We start from the raw sequence: 26,681 nt of genomic DNA, 5'->3' as shown, positions 1-26,681 counted from the left end.
TGCCTCCTCAGTATTCTATAGCCATGATGAGGAGGAGGCCAAGGAGAGAAAACAAAGAGACTGAGAAAAAGCAGCTGCTTTTGCTGCACCACTAAGAGAAACAGATCCCAGGTCTGATTCCCGGGGCTCCAAGAAGAACTCGACAACTGCATTCATCTGCTACCACTGTTAAAAGCCAGGCCACCTCAAGAGGAACTGCCCTAAGAAGCCCCATGGGCCATGCCCTGGATGCAAAGGAGACCACTGGAGATCGGTCTGCCCTCTGAGGTGGAGGCCCCAGAGCTCAGACCCATGCTACCAGTTAGTCCAACAGGAATGAGAGGGCTTGGGGCATGGTCTGCCTTCTCCCTCTGGCCAGACTGTCATCTCCATCGAGGAGCCCTGGGTAATCATGACTATGGAAGAACAAGAAAACAGCCTGTTGCTAGACACAGGTGCAAGTCTCTCGGTCCTTCTTTTCAATCCTGGCCTTCCTTCCAGCCATCATACCTCAGTGAAAGGAGTCACTGGTGAGGAGGTAATATGCTATTTTTGACAACCCTTAGGCTGTAACTACTTAATAGGTCCCTCTTGCATATCTCTGTCTTCCTGAGAAACCACTCTGAAGATACCACCACGTATTACAGCAGCCATTGATATTTTCCTACTAATCTATCCATAACTGTGTAAAGTTTGTAATGTTCCTATCCTATTTCATAAATGGATGTATGTTTATTATTATGTGTTTCCTACAACAACCATTGAGAATAGTTAATGATTTTTCAATAGGTCACTCATGTATAGCTCTATTTATTTTCTTTAGAAGCCACTTTGAAGATATCAAAGTATAGTACAACAACTCTTGATAATCTCCTACCTCTTTTGTCTGTAACTCACTATTATTTGTCTATTTGTTTTCCTGAGAAACTATTTTGTAGACAATAATATGTAAAACGATAACCATTGATAATTTCCTACCATTTTGACTGTAATTTGCTAAGTGCCCCCTATTATTATGTTATCCTTCTTTTATTCTTTTAAAAAAAAAGTTATTACAGTAAAAGAAACTTTGCTATTAATGCCCTTTCTGTTTGAACACACTTATCCCATCCTTCTTGCCACTTTTTAAAGCTATTCTGGAAGTCATCTTTCATGACATCTTTGCATGGTTGCCTTATGGTCCTGAATCAATTCAAAATGTTTATATTGATTTCTATCGAATCAAAACATTTTAGTGTGTCTTTATCTACCTTATTCACTGCATCTGCCAGCATTTGACTCACAGTTTTCTCCCAAAGTGAAATGACCATGAAAGGTAAACGTTTTCAATTTACTCAGAACACTGAGGAGACCACAACAGCACAACTAAAGACATGAAAGAGGACTTCCAGACTGCTTTAGAAAGTGGCAAGAATGATGCGTTAAGGGTGTTTGAAGTGAGGCTGAGTATTTTAAAGGGGATGAATAGCAATGTGCCTTTTACTGCAGCAATTTTTAAAAATTTAGACAGTCATTGCATGTTTTATCACACTTCCTAAAGAGTGTAACCAATACTCAGGAAACAATGCTAAATAACAGTTTTAGGTTAATTTTGACAAGACCTTATATGTATCCCAATGAACATACTGGAGAAAAGGGTAAGCAAATTGACAACAAGAGTAGAGAGAACTGGCTTACTCAGCATAGACTGAATAAACACAACGAATACAAAACATAAATGTAAAATAAAGTGGCAAAAGTACATTACACATATCGGTCATCACATTAAAAAAAAGTTAATTAAATTCCTCTGTTAGGAGAAAGTTACCTTTAGGCTTTGCTAAAAACCAAAATCCAGCTGGACTGGGTATAAGACATAACTTAAAACAAACGATGAGATTAAAAATAAGAGCGATATCAGATAAAGAACAAGAAGCTGGTATGGCAATATTTAGATACTGATTAAATAAAATTAAAGGCCAAGGCTAAGGATGTAGCTTAGTGATAAAGCACTTGCCTAGCATGAGAAAGGTCCTCGGTGTCATCCCTAACTCTGCAAAACACTTCAAAACCAAACCAGACCAAATCAAACAGTGACAGAACCCCAAATTTCAAGGACAATTTTAACTAGGGGAGAGGGGATTATAAAAAAACAAATTACTGACATTTGGTTACCTCCTCAAAAAACGACAATATCCTATGTTTATTTAGCATTTATTACCTGTCAGACACAATGAATGCTTTACAGGCATGCATTATGTTATTCAGTCCTTAGTATAAGTCCATTACTGTCTTCATTTCACTATTATTATTGCACTCAGTCATCATTTTAGGAAGCTGAGGCATGGAGAGGCTAGGTCGTTCATTGGTTGACTAGTAAGAACCAAAACCCAGGACTCTTAACCATTATACTATTCAGTTCATATCCTATCTCTGCAATATACAAAGAAAAATTTTAGGAATATTTTCTTCTAATATTCTAAAGCTTTTTGTTAATGTTTGGATTTATAATCTATCTGGGATTTTTTTCTGTGAACAATGTGAAGTCGGAATCTAACAATCCTTCAGCCAGTTTTTCCAACAGGTTACTTGTCCCACTGAAACATACTAACACATACTAGATGTCCATTTATGCCTGAGTCTGTTTTTGAGTTTTGCTGTTTCTTTGTTTTGTCTATTGCTGGGACAATAACGCAATATACCCTTAATCTTTATCCAGTGTATTACTCAGTGTCCTCCATGTGCTTGATGTATAATGGATTATTAGTGACTTGGGAACAACAATTATTTCTAAGGGGAAAAACTTAGGGATGGAATAAGAATTGTCCATTCCGATATACTGACATAACAAATACATTTTGTTATTTTTGGTGGTGCATACTTATAATCCAGCACTGGGGAGACAGAGGCAGGTTGACTGCTGCCAGTTCGAGGCCAGCCTGGGCTACATAGAAAGACCCTACCTTAAAAACAAAACAAAACGAAACAACAAAAGAAAAAGAGAGACCTATGTATTATCTTTTATTTTTATTTTTTGTCTTTTTTGAGACAGGATCTCAGTATGCCGTTCAGATTGGCCTTGAGCTCACTTTGTACCCGAGGCTGGTCTCAAACTGACAACGATCCTCCTGCCTCAGCTTCCAGCGTGCTGGGATTACAGGCGTGAGCCACCATGCCTGGCAAATGTATTATTTTGAATAGATTTGTATAACTTATTTTTGGTAAAAGAAGCTGCAGGATAAAACATATACTCCTATTTTTAATTTAAATTAGACTAAAAAACAACCACCTGAGGTACAGGTATGTGCACCTTAGGTATAGGTATACGTACGTACAAAGGGTAATTCCCTTTGTAGAGACTTGAATTAAGCCAATGGAACAAAACTCAGAAACGTGGGTCAGGAGAAGTTAACTATCCAGCACTCCTCGCTTGCCAGCAAGCCCCGCCCCCAGAACAACGCCGCCCGCCCAGCGCAGCCTCGTCTCCACCCTCCAGGGCACGAACTCCTATGTATCCCCCGCCCACCAGACCTAAATTCAGCTCATAGAACGTAGGCCCGTTGCAGCTCCACAGTCCCTGCAGTTCGAGGCCCCGCCCTGGCTTCGACCCCACGTGAAGGGAAACTACAATTTCTCCTCCAACACTGGACGAGAAAGTGAGTCAATCCTTCCACCTTTGCGTAATGGCCACTCTAGACCCGCGAGCCCAGGTCCTGACCACTTCCGCTCCCGGGGGGACCCCGAGACCGGAAGCGGAAGTGCGCGGTGCGGCGGGCGGCCGTGGCAGTGTGGGGCTCCTCTGCCCGGGTGGTGGGGGTGATTCGCTTCCAGAAGGCGGGGAGTGCCTGGCAGAGGACGACTCTGACCTGGGCGGAGGTGCTGCTTCCCCGAGGTCATCCTGGTCCCCGGGAGCGGCCCGCGCAGGTCGGCTTCGCTGTTGGGCGCCCCTTGCTGGGTCGCTCGCTCCCGAGTCCAGGGGACCGCGTTGCCGTCCTGTCGGAAGGGAAGCCCCAAATTCCAGTCCGGGCGCTACAGCTATGGAATGCGGTGACACCGAGCCTCAGTCCTCACTGGTGCTCCCTGATGTGTAGGAAAAGTGCGCGGCAGAGGCACTGCCCTGCCTGTCAGGTTTCATACGGTATTTAATAATATTTCCTCGCTTTGCAGCTTGAAAGTTAGGGCAGGGTCTACATGTGCAAATTGATTTGCGCGGTTTGTCAAATTTATTTTAAAAACTGAAGGGATGAACTGGACGATCCGGTATATCTATGTCCATATAGATTTTTTTTTTTTTTGGTGACAATTTGCGATTCTTAAGCTTAAGAACTGTTTGCTTTGCTTCTGTTCTCTTTCCCATTCCTTTTTATTTAAGTGAACTTTTTAAGTTTGTAGCTTTTACTTTGGCTATGTGCATCAACTTTTGCTTCGGGATTTTTTTTTTTTTTTAATTATAGTGTGAGGCTATTTTAAGAAACGACCTTGCCCAGGCCACAAATGTTATTATCAAGGAAAAATGATACTACTTAGTTCTTTTCAATGTGGCTCCATCCTTACTCCAAACTCGTGAACCACAAATCTGCAAAACATATGGGACTCTAGGAAAAGGGTGATATAATGCCAGAAATGGAAATTGGGTTGGTCATAAATGGAATGTCTTTTTAATAAAGGGTTGAAGCTCACTTCTACTGAGGTATGAGCCAAAGTTAACTGGAGGAAAATTAAAGATCAGGTTCTAGTTCTAAGGATGAGATGTTTGTGTTTAAAAGGAGTACATTCTTGCCTTTTTAGAAATAGTAGCATTATTTCCTAAAGACACCTGAAATCTGTTGTGATTTATGCTATACGATGAGCAGATATTTTAAGTCATTCTTATATTTGGTTTTTGTAATTGTGTGTGTGTGTGTGTAGGCATATGCATTCTTAGATTTGGTGTACTGAATTATTCTTGAGGACTATTGATTTTGGGGCACATTTTCATTGGGGTGCCTTCAATGAACTGGGCCTTGGATAGGGGGAAACAGTGTAGCTGAAATACATAGAGTGCTTGCCCCTGTGGTTGTTTGTTCTAGCAGGGAAGAGGGACTCTAAATTAATACTGACAAGGGTGATATGAGACTGTGGAGCAGGATAATTTGAAGAGGTCAAGGAAAATTCCTGAAAAGAGACAAATGTTTGAACCTGAAGGATGAGTTGTAGGTAGCTAACCAAGGGGTTTGGCTGTACAATAGTTTTAGAGGAGATTTGAGAGAACATTTCACACACAGGGTCCCTCAGGCAGTGCAAAGCCTGGTGCATTCCAGTAGCTGAGAAAAGACAGGAAAACCTAACTTAGAGAAAACAAAGCAAGTGGATGAGCTAGGTTGGATAGGAGAGCAGGGTACTGAAGGTCATCATAAGCTTTGCACTGTATTGCAAAGTCATTGGGAAACCCCTGTATCAGAGTTTTAAGGACAGGAGTGATGTGATTATTTTTGGAATTTAAACAAAACACTACTTCTAGATTGAACATAGAATTTATTTATTTATTTATTTATTTTAAAGAGTAAAAGAAGGATAACATAATAATGGGGGGTCTTACCAAATTACAGGCAAAGTGGTAGGAAATTATCAATGGTTATTGTTTTACATATTGTTATCTACAAGATAGTTTCTCAGGAAAACAGACAAAAAATAGTGAGTTACAGACAAAAGAGATAGGAGATTATCAATAGTTGTTGTACTATGGTATCTTCAAAGTGGCTTCTAAAGAAAATAAATAGAGCTATACATGAGTGACCAGTTGAATAATCATTAACTTTTCTCAGTGGTTGTTGTAGGAAACATATAATAATAGACATGCATCCATTTAAGAAATAGGATAGGAACAATACAAACATTACAGAGTTATGGATAGATTAGTAGGAAAATATCAATGGCTGCTGTAATACATGGTGGTATCTTCAAAGTGGTTTCTCAGGAAGACAGAGATACGTAAGAAGGATCTAACAAGTAGTTACAGCCTAAGGGTTGTGAAAAATAGCATATTACCTCCTCACCAGTGACTCCTGTCACGGAGGTGTGATGGCTGGAAGGAAGGCCAGGATTGAAAAGAAGGACCAAGAGACTTTCACCTGTGTCTAGCAATAGGCTGTTTTCTTGTTTCTCCATAGTCATGATTACCCTGGGCTCCTCCATGGAGATGAGGGTCTGGCCAGAGGGAGAAGGCAGAGTATGCCCCGGGCCCTCTCATTCCTGATGGACTAACTGGTAGCATGGGTCTGAGCTCTGGGGCCTCCACTTCAGAGGGCAGACCGATCTCCAGTGGTCACCTTTGCATTCAGGGCATGGCCCATGGGGCCTCTTAGGGCATGAACATAGAATTTAGGATGGACAAAAATGAATGCAGAGCCCATATGGGAGATTCAGTAAATTCAGGACTTGCAAGATGGTAGACAGATTAATTATTGTGAAATCAGAAAAGCTAGAATATTTGAGATGTGTGTAGATGGTGGTAGAATTGAGAGACTTTGATGACTGAAGCATTTTGTTTAGCATGTGAGCAGGGGTCAGCAGTTGATGGCCTGTGAGCCAGATTTGGTCCATTATTGCCTTACATAGTTTTATTGGAATCCATTGTTTATGTGTAGTTTGTGGCTGTTTGGGCACTACCATCATATAGTTAAGTAGAGGTGACAGAGATCATATAGCCTATAAATGGTAAGACATTTGTTATCTGGTCTTTTGGAGAAAAAGTTTGTCAACCCAGAGTATATAAAGTACTTGGTATTCATCAGGCGGTGTGCTGGTGGCTGGATATGAAGTTCTGAAAAAAGTAGGCACAGGTCTGTACTTACCAGATTTATATTGTAATCGGAGAGCGCAAGATGAGGTCACCAAAAAAAAAAAAAAAAAGATAAATCATAACTTTAAAAAAAAAAAGGGCACTAGAAGAAAAGTAGAGGATGTTAGAAGTAGTTGGGGAATACAAAAGGAAAAATGATCTTTTTATGAGGTGAGAGGAACCAATAGAAATCTTCATGGTCTATTGTCTGAAAGGTGGCTTAGAGCTCACTAGGTTGCTTATTGAAATAAATTTTGTGTAAATGTTGTTAGCTTGGCCGTCCTGCTGGAGGCTCACAAAAAGGAATAGCCTGGCCTGGTGTTGCTTCACCCTCACCCCTTCTCCTACCTCAATCTCTTGTATTGCAGGGAGAGCATCTTCTGAGACCTTGAATCCTGACACTTATGACATGGTAAGGACGTTGGGGAGGACCTGAGTACTGGGGTCTGAGGCAGATAACTGTGTACTTGGGGCTCTGTTATCTCTCACTCGTTCCCCTGACTGAGGGAGAGAGGGGAGAGGAGTGTGGAGCATCCTCATTGCTGCCTGTGGGGACGTGAGGACATCTGTCTGTTATGACTTGTAGAGGGAACTGCTCTTAGAGGAAGGTCCCACTGCAGACCTCAAGACTGTGCCTGCATAGCAGGACTCCTCCAGAGCCATCCCTGCCATCCCCATGAGTCCTACTAAAAATACCAGTGGCTGTATAAATATAAATTTAAATTAGCATTCTATGAAATTAAAGGCTCAGTTTATCAGTCATCTTAGCCATGTTTCTCTGTCTCAGCAGTCACACCTGCTGATGGCTCCCTTTTGGGAAAGCACAGGCAGAATATTCCCATTATCATGGAGAGGTGGGATGGAGAACACAGCTTGAGAGAATTTGGAAATTTAAAGACCATAAAGTTTCTCAGATGCAGTGGGAGTCCTTTATTTTAATAGGTATAAAAGATCAATAGATGCTTACAGTGGACATGTTGTGTCTGGTTTTTCTTTCTGTGGTTTCAGTCACCCATGGTCAACAGGAAGAAGGGTGAGTATAGCACAAGGAGATGTTTAGAGAGTGAGGTTTGATACTGACTGGTATCAGGCATCTACTTGGGGGTCTTGGAATGCACCTTCTGCAGATTAGGGGAAAGTAGTGTGTCTTGGTTACTTATCTCTCTTTGCTGAGACAAAATACCTGACACCCAAAATTAAGGAAGGAAAGGTTTATTTAGCTCACAGTCTGTGGAGGTTTCAGTCCATACTCAGCTGGCTCCAAGGCAGAGTGGCACATGGCAGAGGGTAAACCTTCATGGTGGTGGAAGACAGCAAAAGCAGCAAGAGCAAAGGGGAAGAGTGGAGGCAAGCAGCCCCTTTCTCTCCCTTAGATATGCAAACCATCTGCCCCAGGGTGGGTGTAGCACTCACACTCATGAATGAATCATAAACTCTGGAAGCCTGCTTCATGACTACATGAGGCTTTGCGAGGACATCCAGAACCAAACCATAGCATAGTATATATAAGTTTTGGGAAGGATCTTAGGGATTTCACAAAATTTAAAAGGTCAAGCTAAGATTGGTGATGCTATAAATGAGGAATTAAGGAAAATTGTCCTAGGCTGCACTGTCAGTGGAGTTACAAAAAGAGCCAAAATTTATACTTTAGGATGTATGCAAATGTGAAAAGTAAGTATTTCTGGATTGGTAGGGTGTATGATCACTGCTGTGTCTATTGTAGCACAGAAATAGCAATAGATGATATGTTGACAAATGGATGCGGCTGTATGCCAAAAATATTTTAAATTATTTTTTGGCAGTGGGGTTGGACCCGAGGGCTTGAAGCAAGTATACCACTGAGCTACATCTTCAGCCCTTTTTTATTTTTATTTGAGACACAGTCTTGCTAAGTTGCCTGGGTTGGACTTGTGATCCTCCTGCCTCCTCAGTAGTGTTGTGTGCTCCTCCACCTGGTTCAAAAAATAAGTCTGTTTAAAGAGCAGATAGTAGGTTGGATCTGCTGTCCTCTTGCATGTCTTTGCACAGGGTCTTATGTCCCCAGTGATAACCAGCTGTCCTTCACAGTGTTGGGATGGTCTTTGCTGAATGAGAGCATGTGCTCCTTTTTTAGGACTCTGTCACCTTGGAGGATGTGGCTGTGGGGCTCCTCCAGAAGTGGGCATTGCTGGATGTTGTTCAGAGGAGCCTGTGCAGATCTGTGATCCTGAGCAAACACAGGACCCTGGCCTGCATGGGTGACACTGGCATTGCACAGTACATGTGCCAAATATGACTTTAATCAAAACACATGTGGTTTTGGCTGTGTCCATTGCTTTCATAGAGTCACAAAGCCCCATCCATTGCATTGACTTCAGTCTTTCTGCAGTGAGGACCGGTATGGGTCTCATTGAGGTTGCCCTCAGGGATTAGAGAGCCTCAGCCCCTTTGGCAGAGAGGAGGTATTTTTGTTTTGGGTCAGGGGTAGTTCATTTTCTGCTACTATAACAGAATACCCAAGGCTGGGTACATTATAAAGAAGAGAGGTGCATTTAACTTCCAGTTTGGAGGCTTGAAAAATCCAAGATCAGGCAGCCTGATCTGTTCTGCTTCTAGTTAGGGCCTTATAGTGGGTGGCATCGCCATGGTGGGATTGCATGCAGATGAGATCACATGGTGAGAACAGAAAGCAGAGCTATGTGGGGCCCAGGCTTGTTCTCTTTATAAGAAGAACATGCTCTTGTGGGAACTAACCAAAATCTTCTGAGATCCATGTTAATTCCTTCCAAGGATAGCAGCTCCCCCTACCCCATGAGTTTGCCGCCTTACACTGGCCCCTGTGTCTTAAAGGTTCCACTGCCTCCCAACACTGCATTTGGTCTATAACACTGAAGACCAGATTGCCAGCACCCACCTTTGGGTTACACACTCAAACTATGTTCCAGCCATAGCAGGATTCTTGTGAAAGAACTCTACTGAGTTTGTTAACAGTGGGGCAGAATCCCCTTGCTACCCTCTTGCTCCTCTTCACCTCCGAAGGCCATATTAAAACTGGGCCTGGGTTAACTTGCCTCGGCAAGCACTCTGGCCCTCAGCACAGGTTCTTTCTCCGTGAACAGGGACCCTGCTATGCAAACTCTATGTGGACTCATGGTTGGGGCCAGATGCAGAGTCAAGGACAGCAGAATGAAGGACTGTCCTGGCCACAGGTGCAGGTGAGGACTAGGCAGGTTGCACATGTCAGGACCCAGCTTGTTAGGGGCATGTCCTGGGAACTCTGACTCTAGGAGCATTTGAAAAAGCCCTTTATTGTAAGGGAAGCCTGAGACTGTTTGGGGTGAGGTTTCTCAAGTTCCTCTAGCTTCCTTTTTGTCTTCACTTCTCTCTCTTTCTCCTTCTTTCTTCTCTTCCCCTTTCTTTCCTTCCCTTCCCTTCCTATCCTCTCATACTTTGGTCTCAGTAAAATTTACTTCTTAAAAGATAGATATATAATTCACATACTGTAACAGTCCTGCTTTTAAAGTGTATTATCCAGTAGCTTTTAGTATGTTCACAAAGCTATGCAACCATTACCTCTCCCTAATTTCAGAACGTTTAAATCACCCAAAAAGAAATCTTGTCTCCATTAGCAGCTACTCCGTCCCACAACCAAGGAGTATCAAGGAGTGACAGCCTTTTCTGTCTCTGGATTTGCCTATTCTGGACCCTTCACGTAAATGGAATATACTATATAATAAGTGGCTTTTTGGTATGTGTCTTCTTTCACTTACTGTATTATTTTCAAGATTCATCTGTGATACAGCATGAATCAGGGCTTCATACCTTTTTTAAGACAGAACAAGATTCCATTGTATGGAATGCCATGTTTTGTTTATTCACTTGTCAGGTGGTGGACATTACACTGCTTCCACTTTTTGCCTTGTCTTAGTAAATCTTATGTTACTATTGCAAAATACCTGACTCTGGGTAATGTATAAAGAAAAATGTTTGTTTGCCTCATAGTCCTAGTGCCTGGGAAGTCCAACAGTGTGGCCCTGGTGTCCTGGCAAGAACCTCCTTGGCAGCCTCACAACATGATGAAGCAGAAATAAAAATGCTGTGTGCAGAAGTGGGTGGCATGGAGGGTGGCCTTGCTTTGGTACAGCCTGCTCTTGAGGGAGCTCATTCCCATGAGACCAGCACTACTCCACTCATGAGTGTGGAGCCCCTGTGCCCTGATGAACTTCCATGAGACCCTCTCTCTTAAGGTTCTCCTACGTCAGTGTTGCCACACAGGGACCCAGACTTCCGACACGTGAACCTTGGGGAACACACTCAACTCACATCAACCCATGGCACAGCTGTTACAAATAATCCCGCTGTGAGCGTTTGTGGCCCAGGTTTTGTGTGAACAGATTTTTAATTGTGTTTGTTATACACTGAGGTGTGGGACTGCTGGGACACATAGCCTGTCTAGTTTTTAACTTTTCAGGGAGCTGTCAGACTGCTTTGCAAATCAGGGGCACCATTTTACATTTCCTACCATGGTGGATCAACATCCATGTTCTCACCTGTACTTTCTGTCCAATTCTCCTTTAAACTTAACATTTATGTGTGTTCTTTGACTAGTTGCTTCTTGTTTTTCTGATAACATCCCTTTTTCTGGAAATTTGATATTAATCCTCATGAAATCTTTAGCTAGGAAATCTCTTTGCATTTCCACCTTGTTCTTTGCTAAATTCCTCCCAAAGTGCTATTCATGGATGTCTTCTTCCCTTTTGGTATCTTCCCAAGATTAAAGTCAATATAAAAAAAAATCCTATAAATAATTACTTATGTGTATATACACACAAACACACACATGCACATACATTTGACTATATACATACACAGTGTACACACACATATGTGTAAAATGCAGTTAGTTCTCCATATCCACGGCTTCTACAGACTTAACCACGAGTTGAAAATATTTGGAAAAACAGTGCTGTACTGAACATGTAAGAATCTTTTTCATTTTCTTGGACTTCATTCCCTAAACAATAACATATAACAGCTGTTTGCATAGCATGTACACTGTTATTATAAATCATGTAGAAATGACTTAAAGTCCACAGGAGGATGTACAGAGGTTCTGTACAAATATTGTACTCTTTATATAAAGAATTTGGACATTTGTGGCTTTTGGTATCTGATGGGGGGACCTGGAGCCTATCCCTCATGGGTGCATGTACAGGAGTAGCTTTATGTATCATTTCAGTTGTACTATTCTTTCTGAAAGGTAATTTCTCTAATTCATTTTAGATTGGGAATCTCAACTCAAAGCCAAAGAGCTGGCTTCTCTGCTGGAGAGTTTGGAAAACCCATCATCCAGCAACATGCACATGGTGAGCCCTCTGGAATTATCTTCAGCCCCTACTTCAGAGAAGTTGAGGCATCTGTGTACAATAAATACAGCACGAGAACCTTGTGCTGGTTTCTGTTAGTGTACATTAGTAATACAGAAGAGTGAAGTTGGTTTTGATATTTTGGCACATGCATATGACATATTTTGATTATTTTCAGCTCCTTTCTCCCTTTCCTCTCTTCAGCCTTTGCCCAGCCTATCTTCTAGTTTCTTGTCATTCTCCCTTATTTTATATACTTAATTTTAGATTGTTCATATAAGAAAAAGCATGTGATATTTAATTTTCTGAGTCTTATTTGCCTGATTTTCTTTCTGGCTTATTTTGCTTAAATGGTGCTTTCCACTTTCATTCACTTTCCTGCAAATGACATAATTTTGTTCTTCTTTATGGCTGAGTAATATTGCATTGTGTATGTATATCACGTTTTTATCTATGTATATGTATGTTTTATATATATATATATATATATATATAGAGAGAGAGAGAGAGATAGATATTTGTAAGATTTTTTTTTATGTTGACCTTAATCTTGGGACTTGTGGAACAGTAAAATGAGTATGCATGTATCCCTGTAGTATGCTATCTTTAATTCTCCTAGGAATATCCCAAAGAGTGACATTGATGGATCATATGGTATTGGTATTTTTAGTTTTCTGAAGATCTTTATACTGATTTCCATAATGGTTGTATTAGTTTATATTACACCGATAGTATAGGAGGGTTCCTTTACTGCTGCTTCCTTGCTGGCATTTAAGTTGCCCAAAACAGAAATTATAATCCTCCTACTTCTATCTCCCAGACAGCTGGAATTATAGGCATTAGTTACCACTTCTGGCTGTACTCTTGATGATAGCCATCCTGAATGCGTGAGATGGAATCTCAGTGTAGTTTTGATTTGGATTTCCATAGTGACTGAAAATGTTGAACAGGTTTTTATTTACTTATTGGCCATTTGTGCTCCTTTTTTGAGATGTCTATTCAGTTCATTTGCCCCTTTACTGATTATTTTTCTTAGAGTTAAGTTTTTTGAGATTTTAAAAATGTAATTTAGATATTTTCTATCAGAAGGGTAAGTGGCAAAGATTTTCTTTCTCATTCTTTAGGTTGTTTCTTCAGTGTTGATTGTTCCCTTTGCTGTGCAGGTTTTTAATTTAATGTAGTCCCATTTGTTGATTTTCACTATTATTTCCTGTGCTACTGGGGTCCTGTTCAGGAAGGCTTTGGCTTCAAGTGTTTCTCCTGTTTCCTTTCAGCAGTTTCAAAGTTTATGTGTAGGTCTTTGAACCATTTTGATTTGATTTTAGGACCAGGTGAAAGATAGAGATCTAATTTCAATCTTCTGCACTTGGATATCCAGTTTGCCAAGCACTTGTTAAGGAGGCTGTGTTTTCTCTAGCATATATATTGGGCCCTTTTTAAAAAAATCAGATGGCTGTATGTTGGTGAATTTGTTTTTGTGTCTTCTGTTCAATTCCAGGGAGCTATTAGAGGCAGGGGCTTCTCAATGGGCAGCAGTATCTGAGCTGTCACTCAGGATTCTTTCTAGAAGGTTCCCTCAATGATACATTTCCATCAGTATGAGTCAGACACTGAGCAGGTCAAATGTGATTTACTTCTCAACAATGATAAGGACAATTCTACTAGATAGGAAATTATGAATAGAAAAAAGTCCTATGGTAGAGGAAGTGATGTACTCAAGTGTGAGAACTCAAGGTGTCTGACCAAGGTACACCTTAAAATGCTAGGAATGTGCTCCTGTCAGGGAGGACCCCTGGACACCGACCCTGGAATGGTAAGCTTTTTGCTGTCATTCACCCCTTGTCAAGAGCAATCTGGGCCTAGAGAAAAGGCACTGATGACTTTATCTAGGGCAGGAAGGACATCTGGAGGCTGACACCCTGGAGCTGATTGAGAGACCCAGCAAGAAAGCAGCTGCTTTGTAAAGAGTGGGAAAGTTGCTGGGGATCCTTCAGGACCCTTCCTGTAAGAAGCCCTTTTAGTATGGAAAAGCCCTTGGGACCTCCTGCACGTTACTCTGCATGAAGAAATGCACACTGAGTTCTGTCCATCCTGCCATTGGCCCTGAGCTTCTCTCTTAAGCAACAGGCCCTTCCAGGGTTTAGGTTCCCATTCCTCTTCTTTTTTTTTTAGACAGGATCTTTCTGTGTAGTTCAGTCTAGTTTTATAGCCTTGACTGGCCTCAGACTTCCAGAGATCCTTCTGCTTCAGCCTCCCAAGTGCTGAGATAATGGGCATGCACCACTGTGCCCAGCTTTGGTTCTCATTCTTGAGGATTGCATAAGTCAGGGTGAGGGATTGATTGGGTGGAGTGAGACACAGAGCCTGGCCTCTTCCCTGAGTGGGGCCTGCTTTCCCAGAGCTGGTGGGCTCCTCTGGGCTCCCTTAGTCTGTGCCTCTCATGTGTCATGGACCTGTGTCTGTATCAGAAAGTCAGAGATGCACAGCCTCTCCATGGGCTGGAGCAGCCTGGGCTGTTTGTAGAACCATGCTGTGTTGCCTTGATAGGAACAAAACCTTCCAGAGTATGAAGCCTCAGCCATGCACATCCCACTGTGGGCTCCAGAGCAGCTGAATCCCTGGCTCCTGCCTGGCTCCTGCCTGGCTCCAGCAGACACTAGAGTAGCAGACGTCTCCTGCCCCTGGTTCCTCCTCATCCTAAGTTTACCCTCTGATCTTGGTTAAGAATCTCCTCCAATAGCCGCTGGGAAGAAGACACGTGGATTTTTATACCTTGAGGCCAGCATTGTTTTATTAGAGCTGCTGGACTGAAGGGACCTTACCTGAACAGGCCAATGTAGCGAACCCTGTCACAGCGTGTGCTGTGTGTCATCACAGAGTCTTCAGCTAGTGCTTGTTGAGCAAAGACCCGAATAAACAGATGCTGGACATCTGGCTCTATCCCCCTGTATCTGTGGATCACCAGATGCATCACGTGCAGAGAGGAAGGAGGGTGAGGCACGAGAGCCTGGGAATCCTCTGCAGGTCCTGTGAGTGCTCTCCTCACAGCACAGGTTCAGTGCCTTCCGCAGATCTCCCCATGCAGCCCGGGGTGGGGTGCTGGAGTTACATGCACCAAATGATACCGAGGTCCGGGAAAAGCAGGCAGGCCCCGGGCATGCTGTGCAGGCACAGGGGACACACATGGAGAAGCTGAGCAGTGTGGCCTTGAAGGCACACTGCCTGTAAATCTAGCTTTGGAGCTGGGAGTAGAGTCCTACATTAATTCCAGAGACCATAACTTCGTTACCAATTTCTATAGCCTGAGGGTCACACATCTGCTACTGGGCTGAACCTTCAGCCAGCTCTTCTGAGCCATGCTGCATACCGTGGAGCCTCATCACAGTCATCTGACAGCTGAGGCCACCTGGCTTCTGGGAGGAAGCATCGGGGGTCAGGGACAGACAAGGTTCTCAGGGAGCACAAGCACCTGGGCCCTGGCTTCCTTCGTTGACTTTTCCTCTTCCCTTTCTCCTTCCGCCCTTCTCAACCCATGAAGGAATATGTGGGTCCCTTGAGCTGAGGCTGGGTGAGGAGTGTCCAGGCTGGTGCAGCCCTCTTGGCTGGCGAGGCAGGGACAGCACAGGGAAGGACACTTCGTCAAATCCTAAGCTGTGCCCTGAGCAGAAGGGGCCTCTGCCTATCTGCTCCCACCCTGTCATCTTCCCCCAGGGACTTCTGCACATGCTGTTCCTGCTGCCGTGTCTGTCAGGTTCACTTCCACAGTGTAACCCACCTCTGCCGCTCCTCCCATCTCTACCACTGCCAGCCTGCCCAGAGCCACTGTCTGTTTTCTGCTCAGGGCCTGCGCCTCACAGCTCCTGGGCCCCACCTTGGGCATGGAGGCCAGAGAGATTCCTTAGAGACAGTTAGGTGGTCAGCCATCTTTCTTCAGGGAGCAACTGCCAGTGAAGGAGAGTTCATATCTTTCTCCAGGGTATTAGTCCATTTTCTGTTGCAAAATACCTGTGGCTGGGTACTTTATAAAGAAAAGAGATGGCTGGGCATGGAGGTGCACACCTATAATCCCAGCACACTTGGCGGCTACGGCAAGAGGATTGCAAGTTCGAGCCCACTCTGGGCAATGTAGTAGCAGTGAATCCCTGTCTCAATATAAAAAACAAAACAAAAGGGCTTTAGGTATAGCTCAGCATGAAGGCCCTGGGTTTAATTCACAGGAAACAAGTTCATGTTTTAGTTCACAGTTGTAGAAGCTGAAAGTGCAAGGTCAGATGGCTCCATCTGCTTGGTCTCTGATGAGTGCTTTGTGGTAATGGCACCATGGTAGGACTGAGAGGGAGAGGGAGAGATTGCATGATGAGGCGGCAGAGATAGATTCAGGTGTTCCACTAGATCTTGTAGCACAGCCCACTCTCGTGGGAGCTAACTGGGGACCTGTGAGAACTACATTAATCCCTTCCAAAGACAGCATCCTCAGTACCAAAACTACCTGGCACTAATCCCCACCTCTTGAAGGTTCCCCCGCCTTCCACATGGCCGCATTAAAGCAAAATTCCTGCACAAGAATCTTTGGGAGACAAGTCACACCCCCACCACAGCCCCCTTGAAAAGTCTTCCTTCTCCGAGTAACTTGCTAGTTCTCCCTCATCTGCTCAGGTCCACCTCTACACACTGCCCTCACCCTGCTGGCTGTTGACTCCCTGATTTGTTCTAGCATTTCCCCCACTGCAAGAGTTGAAATTCTATCACAGTGATTAGCCTAGTATTTAAGTATTAAGCCTAAATCTCAGGTAAAGATAATACACTGTGTTTCCCAAAGTGGGGCCCAACATGCGACTTCAGGTAGGTATAACTGTATCCCTGGGCGCAAGGTATGTGACTGTGGCTCCTGCCCCTCTGTCTAGGGACTGACGGCGGTTGTGCAGATCCAGAGGGTGGTGATGCCGATGCCTGTGCTGGGTCTCGCCAATACATGGGTGGTCAGGGCTCCTGGTGAGTGGGTGCTTGCATGAGACATGTGGCCAAAGGGCCCTGCTGTCTTGTCTTTTGTCTGGGAATTTGTATCCATCCCTTCTTCATTTCCTCTACTGCAGGCCCTATAAGACGGAGCCCAGAAAGCTGTCTCTCAGTATTTGTCCACTCCAGGGGAAAGGCGCTTTTTAAGCACTGGGGCTGGAATTCCTTGTTGATTTTTGGTCACTGATCTTTTGATTAAGAGCAAGACTATAAGCATGTGAGGTCATGCATGTGTTCCTTAGCTCCATTTAGCCATTTTACAAGGCACCATGCACATAAACACATTTTGTACGTTAAAAAAAAAATAAATCAATTAGGAGACAGCAAAATGAAACAAAACGAAAGAGGCACACCAGACCTCTCTAGACATTAAATATTTTTTTAATATTGAAAAATAGTATTTTATTTTTTGTAAATAATTTATTCAGAAGAAAGGAAGGAAGACGAGGTCCACTGTAGAGGACAGGCTCAATGGGGTTAAAACCTGAGAGGGACCATTTGGCACTAGACTACAGCGGTACTGCCGCTTACAAGCTTTACAGAGATAGTGGGTGTCTAAGTCAGGGTTGCTTTGTGACCTTTGACCACTGGGTAGACAACCTCCGTGTGTTTACCTGCTAGGGCTCATTGTTTTCACAAGGGCTGCTAAATCTTGGGCTTCTGGTGGGGGTGGCAGTTCTGACTCCCTCACCCCTCTTAACAAGGGCCCATACATATTGAGGCTGAAACTGGTCATGACCTGGCTAAGACGGCAGTGGTCTAATTCCTTCATCATCAAGAGTAGTTTGAACACTGTTAACTTTTTAATTACAGTTATGTTGGTTTTGAAAATTGCAATCAAATTGATTAGAAATGGGCTGTTTTAATGGCCTGAGCCTTTAAAAAATGACATTAAAGTCCACATCTGAGAAGTAGGTAAAGAAAATTGATTCTAACAGACAAATTATATTTTACCATTAATGGCAAGATATTTTTCCTCTATCTTGTCTTCTAGTGAGAAAAATAAACTTTGTTTCTTAACAGTATCATCCAGTCTTGTGTTTAGAATCTCTATTATGTTTCTGACAGTGTGTAATTCTTAGATTTAAGGAAATGTTTATTTTGGTTCGTGGCTCTGGTCCATAGCCACTTGGCCTGTTGCTCTGGGCCGTGGTGAGACAGTACGTCATGGTGGAAGCTGTGGCAGAGGAAAGCTGCTTACTTCATGGTGGCTAACAGGTGAACAGAGAGGAGGTGCCCAGGGGACTTCAGGCCCCTGGAAGGGCACGCCCCTGTGACCTAACTTCCTCCCACTGGGCCTCACCTCTGAAGTTCTTACCACCTCCCGTAGTACGATCAGATGGGGACCAAGCCTTCAACACATGAGCTTTTGGGGGATGTTTAATTTCACATGGGACACCCTTAATGTCTCTAACACCAACTGTGATAATTTTTGTGCCCAGTTGTGCAGCAGCAGACTCATTCAAGATACTTAGCACCCACAGTTTCCACTGGGGCCTGGTCACGTGGGCACCTCCTGTGCAGCACACGTGTGAATTCCAGACTCGCAGAAGCAAAGCAGTTCAGTGTATACCCCACTGTTTGTAAGAGCAGTATAAGCAAAGTTTAACCTCTTTTACAGTGGGGGCAGGGGTGTGGGGGCCTCTCCAAATCTCCCAGACATACGGAGATTCCAGCCTGCCATGCAAGCCTGTTGTTTTCTATACAGTAGGGAATGATTTAAGACATGGATAGGTGCTTGAGTTGAGGTCCACTGGTGGTTCGTGTATTCATTCATTTCCAGATGACACAAAGCATACATATGCCAAGCACAGGGTGACGGACAGGGTGGTGAAAGGAGAAGCACAGGGCTGGTTCTTACAAAGCATGCAGCCCACTGAGGGTGATGGAAAATAAACACCCACCAAGCCACATCTGGTTACGAATTGGTAAGAAAGGAGAGGGCCGTTTTAGGGAAGAGAAAGGACAGGCATTTCCTTCTGCAGAGGGGACCTCCAGGAGGGGCAGTTAAGTGGATCCTTAACTCTGACTTCAGGTGCTGGCTGGCAGCACTTGGGATTCACTGGACGCATCTCTCCTCTCTACCTGCATGGTCACACGGCCGCCTCCCCTCTGTGTCTGTCTCTGTGGCTCTTCTCTTTTTCTTAGAGGGCACTGGTCATAGTGCATTAAGGGTGCAGCGTGCCCCATGATGACTTCATAACTGGTTACATCTGCAGCAACCCTACCTCCCAATGAGGTCATGTTCTGAAGTACTGAGGATTACGATTTCTTATTCGGCACAATTCAGTCCACAGAAGTTGGCCCCTACGACCCCTCCAAAATTTATGTCCTTCCAACTTGCAAAATACATTCATATGTTTTTATTATCCCCAAAGTTTCAACCTATTTCATTGTGTCCTAAAATCACATTTAAATATCAACTCAAAAAGTCACTGATCTTATTATGTAAATCATAAAAATCAGGTATAGGTAGGGCTCAAAGTATGGCTTGTTGTGGTTCCTTACCATTTATAAGCCCATAAAATCTGAACATAGTTATCTTCTTCTAAAACACAGTGATAGGACAGACATAGGATAGACATTTCCTAGGTCAGATGTAAGCAAGTTCAGATGAGGTCATGGGAGTGAGCCCTAAGGTGGTCTGACTGGTGGTCTTCTAAGGGGGGTAGATGGCATGTGAAGGCACAGAAGTTCAGGTGGTGATGGTGGCAGGGTGCAGTGATGCAGCTTAAGCCAAGGAGCACCAGGGGTCTGCAGCCACTGATGAAAGCTAAGATGAGGCAAGAAAGGATTCTACCCAGAATCTCAGTGGGAGCGTGGCCCTGTTGACACCTTGGTCTTGGACTCCAGGCCTCTAGAACTGTGAGAGAAAACATTTCTGTGGTTCTTCATTACATCATCCCTAGGAAACTCACACATGGTATCAGGCACTTGATGTGGCTCAGCCTTAGGGGGAAAACTGCCACCAGGAGAGAGAGGCAAGGGTACAGGGAGATCAAGGATGACCAGAGAGTTGCCTGCTTGTCCATCTTGGGCCAGACAGAGGAAGGCTGCCTAGTGTGGAAGGAGGGCTGGTATTGATGGCAGGTGGGAAGGACCACTGCTTCTCGGCAAACTTTGCAGGGTGGTGGTTTATCTGTCCCTTACTTGCGGCATGTTGTGGGGCTATGTTAGCCCTTAAGATAGGGGGCTGGTGAAGGGGCTGAGGAGCTAAGAGGTGTTCCGCAGCCGAGTCAAGCGGGGGAGAGTGGGGCCACAGGACCTTCAGCATCTGCTAGTGATTGAGATCGTGGCTCCTACATTTAGAATGGAAGGGTTGCGTGCACGCACGTGTGTGACCATGTGCGTGTCTGCATATGTCTACAAGTTTATGTGCATGCTGATCTGTATGTCCATACATGTGTGTGCAAAAGCATGTGCATCTGTGTTTCTGTGTGCATGTGTGTGCACCTGTGGGTGTGTAGATGTGTGTTATACATGGTCACACAAAGCCAGGGTGTGCTCACTTGGCCAGGCACTGATCCTCATGTCTTATCTCATCTCCCTCAGCTCTGCCAGCTCAGGACTCCACCTGGCTCCAAGCGGATGACATAGAGGAAGAAGCCAGGGCTCATGGGTTGCCAACTACCTGTTCCTGGGTAAGTAAGCGATCCTTTTAGCCCCTAAAGAGCACTGCTGTGCCAGAGGTTGGACTTGCCCCTTCATATGACCTGCCTGGACTTTCCTGATCCTAAACACAGGGCTGATCTCCAGCCTATCAAGAGCTGGACCTCATGCAGCCCAAATAGGGATCCTACCCTCTCATTCAGGCCCTCTTTAAGCTGCTGAGAGCCAAGAAGGAAGACAGAGCAAGGATGTAAGCTGTCATTGCTTCCTGGGCTTCCTTGTCTCATTAGGCAGAGTTAATTTACCAGATATTTCTCTGCACCATGCTCAGGTCTGCTGGTCTCTACAGCTAGGCAGGATATATCTGCAAGGGCTTGTTGGCTAGTTGTAGGTAGGTAAATCCTTTCATGAAGTAAAGGTTTTTTAGCATGAGTTAGAGCCTCTTATTTGGGGAGTGGTGAGTAGGAGAAAATTCCTAATTCTTATTTATGCGTGAACGCAGGACCTAGTGCAGTGATGGTGAACCTTTTAGAGCTTTCAATGATAACAAACAGCCAGCTGTGGCATGCGTGCCATGTTTGCCAGCCCTGGCCTAGTTTATGCTAAGCATGTGCTCTGCCTCTGAGCTATGCCTACCCCCTGAGAGATAAAATTGGGATGCTTCAGTTCAAGGCCAGATTTAAGAGACTGCAAATCCCCCTCTGAAAACCCTCTTTGTGGGGTGTTCCTTCCCCAGGCCTTCCAACCCCAGCATACTGTTGCATTGTGGTGGGGGATGTGGTCACTGGCTAAACCAGGATGGGTGTGTATTTTAGGAACCAGTCACCTTTGCGGATGTGGCTGTGGTGTTTAGTCCAGAAGAATGGGTGTTTTTGGACTCTGCTCAGAGAAGTCTGTACAGAGATGTGATGCTGGAAAACTACAGGAACCTGGCCTCCGTAGGTAAGGCTCACCTCATTGCTTCCTTCACACACTCAGGAGACTGCTGCGGATTCCAGGAACTGTGTGGGTGTGCAAAAATCAAGAGGTGGAGATGAGTCCAGCCCCATGACATGTACAGTCCAGTGGCCTCCCCATGGATACGAAGGTGTGTCCACAGCTCTGTTTCTCCAGGATTCTCCAGGATTCTGGGCTTCTCAAGAGTGACTCTGAGCCAGACCCTGGGTTCTGGGGACCAGATAGCTTGGTATCCTCTGTGTCCCAGTGAAGTTCTTAAGTGAAAGACCTTTGCTGTGTCCATCAAAATTTAGGCAGCTGTTCCCATTTCCGGAGCCCCTGAAGACTTGAGAATAGTGGTCATGGCTGGGTATTAGCAGCCCATTTGTCTCTCTTTTCTCTGTGAGCAGGTCCACTATGCAAAACCAGCACAGTATCGTATTTGGAGCAAAGAGAAGAGCTGTGGACCATCAAGAGAGGAATCTTCTCAGGTGAGCACTAGGAGGACCAGGCAAGCACTAGCTGTGGTTGAAAAGAGGAGACACAGATTTAAAAACTGTTGATAGCGATATATTCAGGGCCCTTGAACAAGAAGGCTGTTTGGTTGAGCTCCTTTAGTAAATTGCATCTTCTTTCCTCTTTCTTATCTGTAATAGTTTCCTGTGACTCCATAGAAGTACTTACCTCCTCTGTCTTCCTTTTAAGTATTTCCATATGTATGCTTTATGTAGCTCCTCCCACTGTGCATTCTTGCTAATATTTCCCTTCCACATCAGTCCCAATCTTCATAGAATCCTTTCTCAGCAAGTTGTTTACCATGATTTTCCTTTCTTATTTTTATTATTATAGAGTGCCTCTCTCAGTCTAAAGCCTTACAATTCTGTTTTACTCTTGTCTTTGCAGTTTCTTCCTATATTTGTGATCAGTACTTCAAAAATATTCACACGTGCCTTGCTTACATTTTTTGATCACCTTGATCATATAATTCTCTGTGCCTTTAATCCTTTTATCCCCTAATTCATTTTAGAGCCACAGCTTCAACTCCAAGAGTCAATTCCAAGCCAAGATATTTTTGCAGATGTTCTGTCCATTGGCAGGAAAAAGGTAAGATTCACAATACTCACAAGATTACTCTCATTCCACTATGGTAGGAAGTGTCTGAAGGTGCTGTAGGTTAGAAGAACTACACAGGAGCCAAGAGGTATTTCTTGCAAATGGTGCTTACTCAGGAGAAAGTGCATTCTTAAGAGACAGTCTGTGAATGTTATGAATTGATAGAAAACTCTAAATGTAGATCAAGTGCTACATGTCTTGTGTCTTGGGGCTACAGTGTAGTTCAGTGGCAGAGCACTTGCCTAGTATGCACAAGGCATTGGGTTCCACCCCCAGCACTGAAAACAAAAGGAGATATGTCTTCACAGAATTCCCCAAAGTACTCATTTTCACAGGTTAGCCTTGGCATCAAGCATTTAAAGTTTAGTTTGGCTTTAAACAATGCAGAAATTGTCTCCATCTACGAAGCCCCATGAAAGTAATGATAAGAGCAGTCATTTTGGCAGAGAATCCACCCTGTTCTAGTAAAGAGAATTTGGGGTAGAAACAATATAGTATAGACTCACTGAAATGGTAAAAGATTCAAATAAAGAAATGTTTTCCCTGTATTTAGTTGACATGGGAAGAATCTCTCTGAATAAAGCCTTTGGTCTTTCCATCCTCCTTAATCAACAGGAGCCATCTCAGCATAGAGAAAAACTCTACAAATATACCAACTCAGAGAAACCATTTAGCAGTGTAGAACCACTTTGTCAGTACCAGCGAGTTCTTGCTGGAGAGGCCCCCTATGAAAGTCAGGAGAACAGAAAATCCTTCTTCCAGGATGCCCCTGTAATGACACCTGAAAAAATCCACAGCGTGGATAAAACTTATGTGTGCAGCCAGTGTGAAAAGTCCTTTCGCTATAGCTCTGACCTTACGAGGCATGAGAAGACTCACACTGCAGAGAAGTTCTTTGAGTGCCAGGAGTGCCGACAAGCCTTTAAGTATTCCTCCAACCTGCGGCGGCACCTGAGGACCCACACTGGAGAGAAGCCCTTTGAATGTGGCCAGTGTGGGAAAACCTTCACCAGGAATTTCAACCTGGTTTTGCATCAGAGGAATCATACGGGAGAGAAGCCCTGTGTGTGTAAGGACTGTGGGAAAGCATTCAATCAGCCATCATCTCTCAGGAGCCACATGCGAACACACACTGGAGAGAAGCCCTTCGAATGCAGCCACTGTGGGAAAGCATTCAGGGAGCACTCATCGCTTAAGACACACCTGCGCACCCATACAAGGGAGAAGCCCTACAAGTGCAACCAGTGTGGGAAACCCTTCCGCACTAGTACACACCTAAATGTGCACAAGAGGATCCACACTGGGGAGAAGCTGTATGAGTGTGGGACCTGTGGGCAGGTCTTGAGTCGCCTCTCCACCCTGAAGAGTCACATGCGAACTCACACTGGGGAGAAGCCCTACACCTGCCAGGAATGTGGGCGGGCCTTCAGTGAGCCCTCATCCCTCAGGAAACATGCAAGAACTCACACGGGGAAGAAGCCATATACCTGCCAAGAATGTGGGCGGGCCTTTGGGCAGTCTTCACACCTCATAGTGCATATGAGAACCCACATGGTAGGGAGACCCTACCCATGTAATCAGTGTGAGAAAGCCTTCAGGCACAGCTCATCACTCACTGTGCACAAGAGGATTCACAATGGGCAAGACAGCACCAGGCAAGGTGGCCTGCCCTTGTCAATGTCTCAGACCTACAGTGGGTTCCTTGGCAGTTGATACCCTGTTTTGTAAAAATATAAACATTTTGGGCTACCCTTGTCTCTTATGATACTTTTTTACTGGTGTCTCATGTTTCCATGTACAGTCTGTCCCAGGGATCTGCAGGTTCTGCATCTGTGGATTCAACCAGTTGCACATTGAAAATAGCAAGACAGAGTTGCATCTGTACTGAATATTGTATATACATTTATTCTTGTCATAATTCCCTAAACAATACAGCATAACAACTATTTACACAGCATGTACACTATATTAGGTACTAGTCATCCAGAGATGGGAAGATATGCATAGATTATATATAAGCATTGCACCAGTTCATGTAAGGGACTAGAGCATCTTTGGATTTTGGTATCAGGGGGTGCTGAAACACATCCCTGTAGATACTGAGGGATGACTATATATTTTTATTCTGGTTTAATTCTCATATTGTCTTTATTTCCATTATTTATTGTTCTTCCACCCATGACCTTTTTGGAATTAAATACCAGTACACAGTTATATTTTCATAGAGATATAATTATAGCAAAATGCATAAATCATAACTGTAGTTGGATGCATTTAATAGATACATATTTGTGGGTAACCAACACCATATTCTAGGCTTAGAATGTGAAAGTTCCTGCATGTTATATAGTGATTTCTTAATTGCCTTTTTGATGTTTGGTTTCTAATTTAATTACATAGTGAGCAGAGTATATAGTTTTTATGTTACTGAATTTTAAGTATTTGTTGACAGATCTGCTAGTTGCCAACCAAAATTGCCCCTTCCTTACAAAAGAACCTTTTCGTTGTTGTTGTTGTTGTTCACCTTGATAATGTGCACTATTAAAAATCCTCTATCTCCCTGTTAGGAGGCTGTGTTGTCCAGTCCTGGATGGTATAAGTATTAGAAGATACTAGGAATGATTCTGGAAAAAGACATTGCATGGGTGTGATTTAATTTGGCTAGATATCTCCACTTCTTGCTTCAAGCAGGCATGATGTCCAAAACTAGAGGAGCCATCCTATGACCATCGGGGTAAAAGCCACAGGCTAAAGAGAGAGTGGCCAGAAGTCTCAACCTTCTTGCTTCCCTAATCTTAGAAAACAAAGTTAAAAATATATAGAGTTAGTGTTTTTGTGAGAGTTCACCAGCACTGGGTTATTTATTCTGGAGTCTTATTACATGGGGAAAAAAAGCACTGTTTACTGGTTCAAGACTTAAAAGGATTGGAGAGAAAGGGAGTGGGTTTATTTCAGCTTAATGCAATCCCTAACTGGTGCACTTAGTACATGACAATTTATATAAACACTTAATCAGTGGTTGAAATCATTGTATTCTGCCCACGGCCATTACATTGAGCATGCTATTTGTGTTGAGAAAACCATTTACACATTTATAATCTCTATTGTTTACCAAGATTGTGGATTGTTGAATAATCTGTGTAATTCTGTCAGTTTTTAAGTTTGTGGACATATTTTGAAGCAGTGGAATTAAATAAGCTTTTTTGACATTTTATACATTTCCAGCAAATTGTTATTTTTATTCTTATAAATTTATCCTTAGTGATGGATATTTAACCATTCATCATAGTGACAGCTAAGACTTAGTGCTCACTGTTGACAGATACCAGCTACTCCTCAAAGCTTTGCATCTTTTAGTTCTCACAGTGATACCTTGAGGTAGGTATTGTCAGCTCCAATCCACATATGAGGAATCTGAGGCCCAAATTAAGGTGAGTTAATGAAGATTACCCATGTGGGAGGTGTTGGTGTCTGAGGTCTGGCTCTTTCTGATCCTGCTTTGAACCCTGTCTTAATGGGGCTTTTTTAGTGTCTTAAAATTCTTCTAATTGAGTTATGACACAAAAGTTCCTAAGTGTTACTATACAGCTTGATTAATTTTATGTCTACACCATGTATTGCCACCCTCAAAACATAAAACACTTCCATCAGTGCAGAGTCTTGTCTCCTCATCCTCAAGGGTTACCACTCTTCTGACTTCCATCATGATAGATATGGTTTTCCTGTTCACGGAAATGGAGCCATACATAAACCTCCTATGTCTTTTTCCTATTTAATATAAATTTGGTGAAGTTTGAGTTGCATTATCATTACTTGTTTTTAGTTGGGCAATATTCCATGGCCTAAGTATAGAACAATAAAAAAATTCCATGCCTGGGACCTGT

At 43.6% G+C, this 26,681-nt stretch overlaps 1 protein-coding gene across 1 annotated transcript; it reads left to right on the top strand.

The window, feature by feature from the left end:
• The first annotated feature begins 1,851 nt into the window (after positions 1-1,851).
• Positions 1,852-26,011, top strand: Znf333 (zinc finger protein 333). Its single transcript, XM_013512131.1, has 10 exons — positions 1,852-1,897; positions 3,525-3,614; positions 3,704-4,096; positions 12,041-12,123; positions 17,028-17,115; positions 20,692-20,780; positions 21,564-21,690; positions 22,095-22,175; positions 22,712-22,788; positions 23,413-26,011. Exons 1-10 carry the CDS (start codon positions 1,852-1,854, stop codon positions 24,508-24,510), a joined length of 2,172 nt encoding a protein of 723 aa, XP_013367585.1. The 3' UTR covers positions 24,511-26,011.
• The last annotated feature ends 670 nt before the right edge of the window (positions 26,012-26,681 follow it).

The sequence above is a fragment of the Chinchilla lanigera genome, unplaced genomic scaffold, assembly GCF_000276665.1.
Source record: "Chinchilla lanigera isolate Chin_1 unplaced genomic scaffold, ChiLan1.0 scaffold00014, whole genome shotgun sequence".
Classification (NCBI taxonomy): Eukaryota; Metazoa; Chordata; class Mammalia; order Rodentia; family Chinchillidae; genus Chinchilla; species Chinchilla lanigera.
Note: the sequence above shows the minus strand (reverse complement) of the source record. Positions and strands in the feature narration are given on the sequence as shown.